Below are 15,016 nucleotides of genomic sequence, written 5' to 3' on the forward strand. Positions count from 1 at the left end.
CAACTGGGAGAGCTTCTGGAGTTTTAATGTGCTGGACGTCAAATCCTCAGCAAAGGCGCTTTGCCCGGCCGGTGTGGTGTGCTTATTACTTCACCTGTAAACAGTTGCTCTCAGAAAATAGGACCTAATGATCAGCCCAGCATCTCTGCAATAAAGAGACCATAATCTGTGGGGGAAGTGAACTCTAATCAGGCCACATGCAGATTAAACTAACTGGGAGGAATAAAAACTAGATTAAAATGTTTATGCCTAATACCAGAAGATTATCAGGACATTTTACCTCTTTAAATACTAATTTATAGGAGCCAGGGTTAAGTTTATGAGTTTATATTTGGTGCGATTACATGCTGCAGTTGATTCTCCTCTGTTTAGAAAAGGTTCTACTGGAAAGCAATTTCCTTAGCACAATACAGAGGCATTTGGGAGAAGGGAAACAGTTTCAAATGTACTGACATATATCATGACAAGTGAAATAAAGGCACCCAGTTGAAACTGGTCAAATTAGTAAATAATACAAGTTGTTTTTGTTTTAATGGTAATACTTTGTTAGCAATGTGTAGCTATAAAATAGTGTGGTGATAACGGTATATATATAAAAAATATGAAATCCTATTCTTACACTTTGAAACTTCTTGAATGAGATTCCGTTTCCTGGAAGCGTCAAGCTGCTGTTGTTAGTTGAGCAAATCACTGCAAATAATTATCTGTGATTCAAATTTAATCTAAGTACACAACCATAAATATAAAGACACTGAGTAGTGCCACCCTGGCATCACACTGGTAGCACTGCCACATTAAAATGATCTTTTTCCAAAGCTATAGGGACAACAAATTACTAAGTCGATCATCAGAATATATTTTCTATTACCAGTTCGACAACTTACTAAATTGCTATGTCTTACACTTACCACCTGTGAGGCCAGACAATATGCAATGGTCTTTGTTGATCATCAGCTCCAGCCAAAATGTTACACGGATTTTGTTTATGTTCCCCATGATGAGTGCTTGAATTATCTGATGAGCTGAATGTTTTCAAGTATGACTCCTGCCTTACTGAGCCACCCAGGTTTTCTTGTTGTGCAGCATCACAGGATCCAGACTCTGAATCAAAATTCTTCAATAAATTCTCAGAACCTCTCTGCTCCTGTTGGAAAGGAAGGGCCATGGATGGAGCAACACCGCCATTTCCTTTAAGGCTGGGTATCTTCTGTAAATGCGCTGCTTTGTGCCTGGGCATGAATCTGTTACAAAAAGAAAATGCAGTATACGTTTAGTGAAAATACTATTTAAAATTTGCTCTTTACCTTTCCGTAAGCACATGATGATGATGTATAAAAACTGAGAAAAAAAAAAAACTAAAGATATAACAAAAATTCTAGGAAGAGCACAAAAAGCAGTAGTCACCAAGAGAAAGTTCAAAAGTTTGAAATTAGACCAGATTGTCTTTGGTTTCCAAAGAGTTTCTGTGGCTATAAAAATCTGCACTGCACATACCATAAAAAATCAGGGTAGAGCGATGGTTTAGCGTTTTCTTTACTTGTCTTTCCGGAGTTCTATGTTTTCCAGTCATGACATGGCCCAGTGTTTATTTTCAAAACATACTTTTGCTCATTAACCTACAAAAATGCTTGAAACTTCCTGAATTAACACTGGGTATTTCTGCTCACATGACTGTTCTGTATTCCTGGGCACTTGTACACGTTTTTATTAAGTTGACTTTGCTAATATTTCTTTTTTTTTAAAAAAAATTTATTTATTTTTATTTTTGGCTGTGTTGGGTCTTCGTTGCTGTGCATGGGCTTTCTCTAGTTGCAGCGAGCGGGGGCTACTCTTCGTTGTGGTGTGCAGGCTTCTCATTGTCGTGGCTTCTCTTGTTGCAGAGCACAGGCTCTAGGCACACGGGCTTCAGTAGTTGTGGCACATGGACTCAGCAGTTGTGGCTTGTGGGCTCTAGAGCGCAGGCTCAGTAGTTGTGGCACACGGGCTTAGTTGCTCCGCGGCATGTGGGATCTTCCCCGGCCAGGGTTTGAACCCGTGTCCCTTGCATCGGTAGGCAGATTCTTAACCACTGTGCCACCAGGGAAGCCCAACTATTAGGTCAGCAGCTAATCCAAAACCACATCTGTTGGACTTCATCTTCTTATTGGCTCCCAAATGGTCTAAGGTTTTATAAGGATCACATAGCTTGGTCCCTTGCTAATATTTCTTGAAGTATCTTTTTATATTTTTTTCATTACCATCTCACCCCTTTCTTCCCATAATGCTTTGTCATAGAGTTCGATATCTGCTACTTATCGATAGAAGCAAACACATAAAATGCAACCAAGGAATTCACCAAGTACTAGGGAGCAAACCAGTAGACAGAGTGGGAGACAGACTTGAGAACAACAAAGGAACCTGTGGCGGAACACAGTATATCAAGAATGGACATTCTAACTTTTAAAACTGAGAACTAGAGATTAATTCTGACTTGGGGATAAGTAAAGGCTAAAAGAGGGTTTTATTTGACTGATTCTGAAAGGCAGAGAGGGGGAAGTTTTGAATGGAGGGAACAGTGTGATCAAAGGAAAAGGGTGTGAAAGAGCATGAACTCTTCAGGGAATAAGATGCACGGCAGAGTCTGAGTCCCGGGATCTGAGGTATAGAGAGGCAGGCTGGGGCCGGACAACAAGCGTGTTCTCAGAGGCCCTGAGCCCCATGCAGAGACTCGGCCCCTTACCTGGATTGTGGAGTATGTGAAGAAATGGAGAGTACATGCATTTAAGAGGTAGGTGAGGAAGAAGAACCACAGAACCAAGGAAAGCAATGAGGAACATTTGGAAGAGCTGAAAGGGAATCTGAGAGTAATATCACACTATTGAGGTAAATTAAGAGCTCCTAAAGCACGGGCAGGAAAAAGAACCAAGAGTTCTTAAAACTGTTAAAAAAAAAAAAAAAGGGTGTGAAACACTGTCGAGGTGTTACAGCAGCAGAAACGACAGGGCGATTTTGGCCTCGTTATACCGTAGATCACTGGCTACTGCCAGGGCGGTTCGTGTGGGGTGACGGCAGAGAGAAACCAGACACTGGTTAGGGAGAGAGGGGGACAAAGAGAAGAAAGGAGAAGGCAAGGTCAAGTTTTCTTTAATGGGGTGCATGTCCACAGGGGTGCTCGCTTGGGGATACTTGCTAGGGAAGGGAGCAGGATCCTGAGGAAACAGAGAAGTCTTAGAAAATGGAAGTAGAGGGGCTTCCCTGGAGGTGCAGTGGTTGAGAGTCCGCCTGCCAATGCAGGGGACACGGGTTCGTGCCCCGGTCCGGGAGGATCCCACATGCCGTGGAGTGGCTGGGCCCGTGAGCCATGGCCGCTGAGCCTGCGCGTCTGGAGCCTGTGCTCCGCAACGGGAGAGGCCACAACAGTGAGAGGCCCGCGTACCACAAAAATACCCCCAACAAAATGGAAGTAGAAAAACATCATAAGGTGTGATAATGGCAGGATGCTTGCTGCAGGGGAAGTAGGGCCTTATTCAAGAGAACACACTCCGTGCTTCCTTACAAAGCTGAGAGGGAAGAAGAAGAGAGAGACGGAATTGAAAAGAACCGTTTCAGGTGGCAGGTGCGGAATCCAGTGCGTCCCCAAAGCCTTGGACGAGGCCATGTATTTCAAGCGAGGTGAGGAGAGATGGTGCTCAAGAAGTGACCTGAGTCAGAAGGTCGCCGTGGAGAGGGGGATGGGCGATCGCTAGTTCCGAACCAACGGGCAGGTGAACAAGGCTAAGCAACAGTGTGGGTTCTGCTGCGAACTGGAAATCCAGTCTGGCTGTAGTATGCTATGTACATTCTAGAAGCAAAAGGCGTGATGTGGGGGGCTCTGTGCTTGTTTCGTGAGGCCTTTTGAGAAAAATCACCTTACTATATAAGCCACCTCCCCCCACACCCGTGCCCTGTCATAAGTGGATGAAGTAGATATTGCATATGGACAGATAAAACACAAAGAATGGGGCTAGCCTCCTTGGTATGCCCTTATAAAGTAATACATTAATTCTTGATTTAAAATGTAAAAAGAAGGGAAAAGGATCTGAAAAAGAATATATATATATGAAATACTAAAAAAAACTGAGTCACTTTGCTGTACACCTGAAACTAACACAGCATTGTAAATCCATTATACTTCCATTTAAAAAACGAACATTGAATTTAATATCTCTCTTTAGATTATTAGGTTAAGGAAATTTATTGAATTATAATGAATGCTGTACTAAAAATGTTTCTTCTCATCTACAGACCTTTAAAAACTCAGTGGTCACAACCTCAGTCTTATTAGAACTGCTCTAATAAAAAATTAGAGAGTTTATTTTTTAAAAAATGGAAAGAAACTTGGGCATATACAGATTAGAGTTTCAGATCTCACAGGTCCAAAATCATGAAGGGAGGTAACCAACTTTCTTCCTGAAATAAATTCAAAATATTGAGGAGATTCTAAGGAACTAAAAATCAACAGGAAAGTTCCCATCGATCACCACTAAAAGAAAAAACATGACTATGACAATATCCTCAACTTCTCCTAAACAAATGGAACAAATGGTAAGAGAAGGAACATCTGTACATATGTGGAAATCAACAACAGCGCAAGCGAAGTAACCTATTTGTTTATGTCAGATAAAGAACACCAAGGCAAGCTTAAAAAGGATTCTAACAGAATTACAAACTTGGTGCACGAAGGATTCACACACACACACACACACACACAAATCAATGGGCATTGAAACAACATATCTTCATTTTAGAAAACAGTATCATGACCCATCTTGCTCATAAAATCCCTTTATATTGGCCAGCATGTGAGCAAAATTGCAAATTAAAAGAGATGGGAGATTGGCTAAAGGTTTGTAAGCAACGGGAACTGGTCACTGACAAGGAATCTAGCTGTGGACAAGGTGCTAGGCCTGCTTTTTTGCAATACATTTCCTAAATGTTCTCAAGGATGAACAGAATCCCACCTTAACCCAGGTTGCGGATGACTGACTAGATAGGTGGTGGTGAATAAGGACATGGGAAGATGCAGAATATCAATATGGACAGAAACCCAAAACTCAGCTTATTAACATTATGAAATTGACAAAATAAAATAAACCTGAAAGCAGTAGGACATGTGGAAAAGACTATGTAGATTTCCTGGAGTTTGACAAGATGAGTCTGGGCTGATTGGACCAGCAAACTAACTGATGCTGCTTGGTTATGGAATGTGATGTACAGGACAGGGAGAGACCAAGCCTGTGGGAGCAGAATACTGTGCAAATGCTGATTTCATCTGAGGCACCTGATAACTATATATGTTTGAAAATTAGAGAGTTCTAAGAAGAGCAATAATAATAATTAAGGCAATGGAAGAATTGATTTATGAGGACAGATTAAAGGAGCTAAATATGAATAGCCTGGTTAAGTGACAACTAGAGGGGTACATAATAGGAATCTCCAAGGAAAGAGAATAATTATTTAGCCAGGTACAAGGGGGTATAACTAGGAGTAATGAGATAAAATTAAGAATGGGAAAATTTAAGCTGAATTTCCAGAAAAACTCCCTGACGGTGTAATTTATTAGCTCATGGAATAAATTCCCTATGGAAATGCTATAGCTAGGGAAACTTAATAATAGAACTGGACAAAATACCAAAAATAATATAGATGATAATCCAGTACTTGAAAGAAGGTGGTTACGTGCTATGCTTTCCTTGTTTACAATATCTTCTCATATTTTTCTCTAATAGTCTTTTATATAGAGTGATTGTTACCCAAAGAAGTATTTAGGCAATTAGCTAAATCTAAAAGGAAATACGTCCTTTAGGTGAGGGAAGCTAAAATTACTTCAGTTTTCATATATTCTGCAGTAATAATTTTTTACTACTTTGTTTCAGCAGAGCTGATCTTGAAGCAAGCTGGACAAATGTATTACTATTTCTAAAAAACAAAACAAAACAAAACGATCCTCAACTACTATCCCACACAGTCTACTCTGATTCTCTGTGTGTGACATGAAACCCACATTTTCATAGACATGTTTTATATAAACAATTTATTGCCATAATAGAAATCAAAAAACTTTATTCCAGCTTTTCTAAATGTAGCTCTATGGTCAATTACTTCACATCAATACCAAGATCAAATAGACATATACTAACAAGCAGTTTGCTTAATAATAGTCACCACACTAATTAACCCATCCAGAACATTCTTAATCAGATGCTATTTGAAATGTACAGTGAAGAGAAGGCTGGCAATAAACGGTTCTATGCTAAAAAAGCAAATAATACCTTACCGATGGGGTGATACTGGCTTTTTTATAGAACCGGACAGAATGTTCACACTATCCTGCTGTGAACTCAGTGAAGTAACTATGCAAATAGGCACATGACCGAACACTTCCTTCCTCCTCCCCAGCTTCAACTCTGGGAGAGGTGCTAATGAGAAGAGGAAAGGTACAGAGGTAAGGAGTGAAGGAGAGAAAAGAAAGAATACCAGTGAGCTGCCTTCTAGAGCACATGGCAGCCTTGCCGTTTAACCATCCCCTCAATTTTTCTTAAAGAAATGCTACTGCCCACCTTACTCACAGAATGTCCTTCCTGTTTCTGAATCTCTCAGAAGCCCTATTCAAACATGTTTTCACTCTTAGAAAGATTCTGGTTACTGTAGTCGTTTCCAATCTGTTATCAGCCTTGGGACCCCACTCCCAACTTTTTTCCAACCAATAGCCAATCTTTGAAACAAAAGTAGAACCTTCCCTCTGCCTCCTCTCCTTCTTTCCCACCTCTGTCCCCCAGGGGGGGTCCAGAGGCATTGCCACAAAACCCCAGTACTATGTTGAGGGATGTTTAAAGACACAGCTGGAATAAGTACTTTCCAGACCTAAATCTGATTGCTTCCCTGCACTACCCACATCCAAACACACAAACGTAGAGCTGGACCTGTAGGAATGGCCAAATGCCTTATTTGGATTAGTCCGAAAATACCAGATTTGGGTGGAGCTTAAACGGATGCTAAGATTGAGGGTAAGCAAAGGAAATGCTCTAGGCTCCTTAGCTGATTTCTGCTGAAGTTGAGGAGCCAGCATATGTTTAGCTGACCAACAGAGGTAGTCAGGAGGAAGGTGATAAGATAAAGCAAGTCACATCGACTTAGGACATTGAGACTGATTCATGTGTTGTTGAAGAGAATGCTGTGGCTAAAATGTATGTCATGTGGAATACGTTGCCTACAAACATCTTTTTGAGAGATTTCAATGAAAAGTACTTAATATGGTAAGTTTAACCTATAGAATCTCATAAATAAGTACCCACAGATAAGAGTCCTCAGGACATGATTAAGTCATGCTTCTCAAAGCAGATCTGGAAGATAGCGTGTGAAAAAAAAATGATGCAAATGAGTGGATGATTAAAGAGACAGAGAGAGGGCATAATTCATCAACGATTATTTCAAATATGAGCCAATGAGAAAAGAGGAGAGTCTTAGCAACTGGAATATGGAAACTGGCCTCCCTGTGGGGCAGGCACGGAGAGAGGGGGCTGAGGGAGCTCAGCGTGTGCACATGTAGCTCAGGTGTCGGGGAGGGAGAACAGTACAGCCATCCCTTCAGGCTGAAGTCTCACAAGGTGTGTTCTGTTTATCACGAAACAGAACGTGTAGGTATTGCCCTAGAGAAGGTTTTGTGGTGTAGGTATTGCCCTAGAGAAGGTTTTGTGAGAGATCAAGTTTTGGAAATGCTGGGTTAAAGTTAAACATTTCTTCACAGCAGAACTTCCCAAAGCACATGCTAGTATGTTCAGTAAATACGTTCATTCATTCATTCTTTTGTTCGTTCAATAAATATTTATTTAATACCTATTGTGTGATAGAGACATTGTGTTTATTGTTTCCCAAACTTAGCACTTAATGAAACAAGGACCAATCCCCCGAAGCCCTCACCACCACCACCCCCACATGCATACACACAAAGAGGCACCTTAAGAATTAATATTTGACAAAGGATACCCTGGGAAATACTACTTTAGACCCTAGGAGGTGCACAGCCTGAGTCAAAAAGCATGGGCAACCAGATAGGTGATGGCATATTTTATATAGTAGGGATGGCAGAGGAGTGGGAAAATGCATTCCCTCTCCAAATGATGAAACTCAGCCCAAAAGGCCATTCACCAAGGCCACACATCAGTAGAGAAAAGGAAGTCTGAAGATATCAGGGAAACCTGTGAAAAAAGTAACAGAAAAAAATACAGTTCAAGGCTAATATGGATGACAGCAGAAAAAAATATCATTCGATTTTATCACAGCAATTTCTGTGGATTCTGGGACAGAAACCATGTTGAGAGTTGAAGAGAAGGGAAATAGGAATCAAAGATAAATAATTTTTCCAAAACCAACTGGGAAGACGCATCCAGGCAGTTCAGTGATCTAAGTTCTTGGGTGATTTATAACAAAAACTATTCACTGTTTCCAAACAATGTGTTGGAAATTAATTACAAAATTAACATTTTTAGAATTTCAGCCACATAAGCAAATATCAAAGATAATCAAAAAATCATGTTGCCCACATGTATCCAATATATCACTTATATGGTAAGCAGATTTATATAAACCTATAAAGTATAAAAGTAAAGATCTTAATCTAGCATTCTCATGTGCACGCATACACCCCCTATACTTCTTGCCACATTGTCTTCACTAAATAAAGGAATCACAAACAAGGAAGTCTATCATAATTAAAACTGGATGTCTGAAGACCACAACGTTGAACAGAAAGACAGACTTATGCTTGGTGGTTGGCTGTAGGGATGGCTGCTCCTCTTTACTGGAGATGGCTATGGGCTAATATTCAAAAAATAGATGGCACATGTCTACGAAGGCTGTTTCAACAAGAAACTCTGGCAGAACATTATTTGAACAAATTTGAATCACAGATGAGTCAATCACCATCCACATGCACACAGCACAAATGCTCTGGGGGAACAGCCATCCAACAACACCGCGGCTGTTTAGGCCATGTCATTGAAATGCTCGAGTTTCGTGCCTGAACCAAATTTCAGCTCCCATGGTGCAAATTTTCAAAGCCAACATGCAACATTGACAGCAGTCCGAGAGAGGATACTGAGCAAGGGTGTCTTGCTTTGACTACGAAGAATCTGTTTTGTGACAAGATAGGAAAACAGGATCCATAGAAACTAGCCTCAGTTAAAATTAACAAGCAAACCCTACTTGTTAGCCTGAGAAAGGCATGCTGAAACTGAAAGCATATTTATGGCTATCAGACTGGCCTCATTATCCATGTATGGTCCCAGGGATGACACACTTAGTCAAGACAGCATCTTCTCTTGAAGGCTGCCAAAGAGAGAAGCTTCAGCTTCCTCTCTTCTGTTTAAGGTCCATCATTTTCTGATGTCTGTCCTTTAAATAGCTGGGATATATGACTGTCATAAGGAAAAGATGGTTCTGTTCCCATGAGTCTGTTTATTTATATTTTTTTCCACCAGCATTTCTAAGAATCATTTCTGAAAATCTAACACTCTCCATATACCTTATTTATACCATTTATTTACAATACATGGCTTCTTCTGGCAACACAGTTTATGTAATTAGTATTATTTAACTTAAATAATTATGCCTCAATTCCTCATTCTCTTTTTAAAAAATTTTTTATTGGCGTATAGTTGATTTACAATGTTGTATTAGTTTCAGGTGTACAGTACAGTGAATCAGTTACACATAAACATATACCCACTCTTTTATTAGATCCTTTTCCCATATAGGTCATAACAGAGTATTGAGTAGAGTTCCCTGTGCTATACAGTAGGTCCTTATTCGTTATCTCTTTTGTATATAGTAGTGTGTATATGTCAATCTCTCTTAATTCCAAAGTGTTTTAGACTGTACACACTGCTAATTTAACTGCCTACTAGTATGAGCAGTTTGTCTTATGCAATTTTATAAAATCCCTTGATGATATACTGCTCCCATACAGAAAACTTAAGGTCCTTAACAATGTATGAGACTAGGAAAAGCTACCTTGCATGTTGCCACAGCCCATGTTTATCAAACCCAGAGCCATCCTTGTGAACAGATGCATGCACACTTCTCATGATTCGCATTCCTCCCCCAAAAAGAGCTAAGCACCACAAAACCCTCTATTTTATACAAGGTTTACTGTAGTAACTGAACACAGCCAGCAAAGTTGCAGGCTAAACTGCAAACAGTGAATCTTTATCTTCCTACCTCCCCTGTAAGCACTCTCCACCAACTGGTTGTTAATTCCCTAAGAGCTTTATGCTCCTTCCCAGTGGCCAAGGGCCCCCATCCCTGCCACGCTCCCACCATGCATCCCCTTGCATCTACCTTGAATCATGCCCTGTTCTTCCCTGTTGGCCTTGTCGGAAACTAATCTTAAATTCCCACAATGTACTAGTCATCTTCCATGCTCAATATGTGCCACTTTTCAAAAGCACAATACCTTAATTCAAGGAAACTAATCACAAATGGGATAATTGCACAGTAAGCCTATGAGATTCTTTTGGGAGGACAGGTGGAGAGAAATCTCTGTGAAGCACCTTAAAGTAAGTCCACTCAGGCAATGGGCATGTTGAAGAGGGGAGAACCCAGGCTGTAGTATTGGTACCCAGTATTGCATCGGTACTTCCTGTATTTGTGAATTTATTCAAATCACTTAATTTCTCCGAACCTCAGTTTTCTGATCTATGAAATGGGATAATATCTGTTTTTCCAAATTTCTTGAGAGGATTAAAAGAGAGTTGGTAATGATGTGTAGATGAGCTGAGGAAATCAAAGTAAACTTCCCATTTCCTTGCTTCTTTATGTAACATCCACACTTACGGAGTTATTTCTAAGGCCATCTTGGGTAACACTGGATTTCCTAGTTTGTAAATGCGTCACTGTCTTGACTCAGTCAACAAATATTCGTTCAACAAATATCTAAGCTCCTTCTACGAGCAAGAGGTTGTGTCTTTTTTTTTTTTTGCGGTACACAGGCCTCTCACTGTTGTGGCCTCTCCGTTGCAGAGCACAGGCTCCAGATGCGCAGGCTCAGAGGCTATGGCTCACGGGCCCAGCCGCTCCACGGCATGTGGGATCTTCCCAGACCAGGGCACGAACCCATGTCCGCTGCATCGGCAGGCAGACTCTCAACCACTGCGCCACCAGGGAAGCCCAAGGTTGTGTCTATTTTTACAAAAATGTTAGAGCACATGTAGTGACATTTCATATGTACTTATTTTGGTCTCTTACCCCCAGAAATTGTAATTTATCCATATTACCTTTAAACTAAACTGTATTTACTGATTCCATTACTACAATGATCTAACTTTTCCATTTAAACTTAATAATTTGCTCATCATTTGTTTCATTAATAACTCAGAAGTGAAGTTTTAAAAGCTTCTATTCATTCACCCCGCTTAATTTAACGATAGTATACAAAAATGAAAAAAGTTCCCAAATGTGAGTCTGAAGTAATTTCTTTCAAGCAAGAGGAAGTGGCTGTTTCACGTGTACATAGACTCAGCAAGCTGCTCGGTATGGATTTACCTCGTTAGCAAGTAAATGTTCACATTACTCTGGGAATCCCATATCTTCTACAGCATCAGTAAAGCACTGAAGGAAACTCTAAAAATGATCTCTAATCACATGTCCTATTCCACAATTTTTTTTGGAAGCCATTATTTGGAGGTTGAAAGCAAGATAGTAAAATGTGCTGGTATTGAAGAAAGGATCACTTTCTTCTTTCCAAACAAAAATAGGAATTCCCTTAGGGCAGTGTTTCCAATTGGAGAGTATCCTTTAGAGCATGGTATCATTTTATGGGTGCTATGGGCTGAATTGTGTTCCCTCAAAATTCCTATGTTGAAGTCCTAACCCTGAATGTGACTATGTCTGGAGATAGGGTCTTTAGGAGGTAAGTAGGGTTAAATGAGGTCATAAGGATTGGTCCATAATCCGATAGGACTGTGGTCTTACAGGAAGAGGAAGACATCTCTCTTCCTCTCTCTCTCTTTCTTCCCCCTTTCCTCCCATGGCCACATGTGAGGACACAGCCAGAAGGCAGCCAGCTGCAAGTCAGGAAGAGAGCGCTCCTCAGAATTGACTATACTAGCACCCTGATCTCAGACTTTCAGCCTCCAGAATGGTAAATTCCTGTTGTTTAAACCACCCAGTCTATGGTATTTTGTTATGGCAGCCTGAGATGACGAATACAACTGGATACTGTTGTGGAAAAGAGGGGAAAATTTCAGGGTGAAATTTCCTGAACAGGGTATCAGGAAAATGATAGAGTGGAAGGTACCATATCTATGTTGACAGACAGTGACAACAAGAGAATATTGTACAAGACGAGAGAGCTAACCATCAAAACTGATAAGAGAATTTGGGGGATGAAAAGGAGAAAATACGAATTGTGAAACAAAAATGTTCCTTTTTTAACTAAAAATAAAAAGAATAGAGAACTGAGTTTAGGAAAGATTTTTTCTTAAAAATTTGTTCGGTTGTGACATTTAATCTTTTGAAACCTGGGTTTCTTCATATGTTCAATGAGAATGAGACCAGTCCCCTAGACTTCCAATGGAAGTAGGAGGATCAAACTTCTAATCAAATCTACTGATTACCTTATAATTATTAAGAGGCAAAAAGGCACACTGGGTCAAGCAGGGCTCTAGGTATATTGTATTGTTTTAAATTCTGGGCTCTGCCACTTATTAGCTAACCTGGGGAAAGAGTTTTTTCTCTAATTATCAGTTACCCCATCTGTAAAATGGAGCTAATAATAATGCTGCCCTGCAGAGTTATGTTTTCCATGTTGCTTGGCACATAGTAAGAGCTCAGGAAATACTATTATTTTTTATTTTTGATAATAATGGAGAAGGTCAACATTATGCTCTCATGGTTACTAAAGAGATAATCAACATTCTAAAAACTCCAGTCTCTGACTCCACTGGCCCTCTCATAGTTAAGCTACTTTATAAATCAGAGACCCATGCCTTTTTTTAAGATGTGTTTTTCTTGTTAACTCTCACAAGTTACACTTTAGCCATCCATTTAAGGCAGGCATTTTAATGTTACCTTACTTTCATTTGTATACTAATCAAAGATTTGTTCTCTGTCTAGAGGCACATTAATTACAAAAAGGCTCAATGTTATAAATCAAACAAATATATTCCTCCCTTTCTATTATTTGTTTCCTGTGGTGCTTTTTTCTACCTTACGCTTTTCCTTGTCTTTCCTTTTATTCCTTCATTTTTCTAACTGAGAGTTTCCATCTTCTCCCTTCTTAAAGCTGTATAAACCAGAAAAGTAAAACCAGGAAATTTAAAACATCAGTTTCCAGGTCTCTGAAGCATGAACAGATGGGCATCAAAAATCCAGTCTTTTATTTTTTCCTTTTTCATTTTCCTACCCACAACCTGAATAAATCAAAATTACCAGCAAATCCAACTTCCAGCACAACCCCCCTTTTTTTTTCAATGCTACAGCATTAAGTATTGATTCACTTCAAGTTCTGGTTCTACACTGTCTAATTTTTAAGCCACAGAAACTGTCTTTATTCCAAACTAATATTTTAAGATACAACTTTGTTAACTTTACATTTGAAATAAAGCCTTTAAATGTACAAAGTGAGTGTACAAGCACTTCCACTTTCTTCAGGTTTTCTATACTTTCTAGTATTTCTAAGTTTGGAAGAGACGGGTAAAGTGCTGGGCTATTACTAGAATATAACCAAGGCTTGAAGGTAAAGAAAGACCGACGTACTCAGTGAAAATACTGAGTGAAAAAGGTCAGAGAGAAAAACATTTATTCACTGTTCAACCCAAATTGGAATGCCTATTATGTGCCAGGCGAATAGCCAAGATGCCCTCACGAAACACCCAATGGGGTAGGTGCTCCAATCAGGGGAGAATTAGGTATTATGATTATGAGAACCCAGGCCTGGGGAGGGGGGCTAATGTCAAGAAAGGCTCTCCAGAGAAGGTGCTCTTTCGGCTGAGACCTCAATGATGATTAGAAGGTAGCCAGGTGAGAATGTGAGAGGTGGACTGTGTTAAGAACAACAGCATGTGCAAAGGACCTGGTGAGAAAACATGGTTCAGGGGTAAAAGCAAAATATGGCCGGAGCACTGAGTGAGTGTGGACAGCAATGAAGGTAAGGGAGGGGGAGGTCAAAAACGAGGCTCGAGAAATAACCAGGGGGAGGACTTTCTGCCCTTAATAATATAAGTAAGAGGTTTATAGCCATTTGAGGAATTTCTAATCAGATTGGGTCTGAATAAAAATGCTGCGTGCGGTATGAAGAACAGACTGGGGAAAACATGGAAGAGTAAACATCAATTTTAAATCGCTCTGCCTTTTGAAGCTCTACTGAAATAATGGTATGGGAATTTTTATAAGGCATGGACTCTCAGGGACAACAAGAATAATTGAGTAAGATGACAACAGAAAAGAAATGTCAACTGGATTTCAAGAGATGGAAAGCAGATGGATGAGTGGTGTTGGAGCAGAGAGAAGGAGGCAGAATGCTTCTGTAAGTGTAGGTGATTCTTCTTGTGTACGTGGTGTTAGCAAAGAGACAGCAGCTCATTTGCTCCAGAGGAACTCCGGAAGGCTCAGGAACTGGACACACCAAGTGCCTCTGGAGGTGCAATTGCAGAGCAGAGCTGAAAACAGAACTGGTAGCAATTCTATAGAAAGTAAACACAAGCCCTCTGGTAACGTCCTCAAGCCCATGCAGCCAAGCAGCTACCGTCCTTCTCCCCTGACCTCCCTCCTCAGCAGCAGAAAGGCTTCCTCACTGGATGATCTGGACCACAGAGACCAGGCAAGGCTAAAGGCAAGGGTGAGGGAAATTAAATGAAAGGATGTCTATTTATTAATGATGCTGCTCCAGCACCCCTCCTCCATCTGGCTCCCAGACAGCTGGAGATTTTCCTTCCAGGACATTATAGGAACCTTTCTCTGGAAACTAACTGGGCTTGACCTAGCAACGCTGACATGTGGA

The 15,016-nt window shown here is 40.3% G+C and overlaps 1 protein-coding gene across 5 annotated transcripts in view; it reads right to left on the bottom strand.

Annotated features, from left to right (window-relative positions):
* Window positions 1–15,016, bottom strand: part of GTDC1 (glycosyltransferase like domain containing 1) — a 383,969-nt gene that overhangs the window by 60,966 nt on the left and 307,987 nt on the right. For all 5 annotated transcript variants that reach the window (XM_082841772.1, XM_082841768.1, XM_082841769.1 and 2 more), the window contains one exon: window positions 909–1,241. In XM_082841772.1, coding sequence (XP_082697898.1) covers window positions 909–1,241 — 333 coding nt within the window. The remainder of the gene's footprint in view (window positions 1–908; window positions 1,242–15,016) is intronic.

This window comes from Leucopleurus acutus, assembly GCF_964270905.1.
Source record: "Leucopleurus acutus genome assembly, chromosome: 6".
Taxonomy (NCBI): Eukaryota; Metazoa; Chordata; class Mammalia; order Artiodactyla; family Delphinidae; genus Leucopleurus; species Leucopleurus acutus.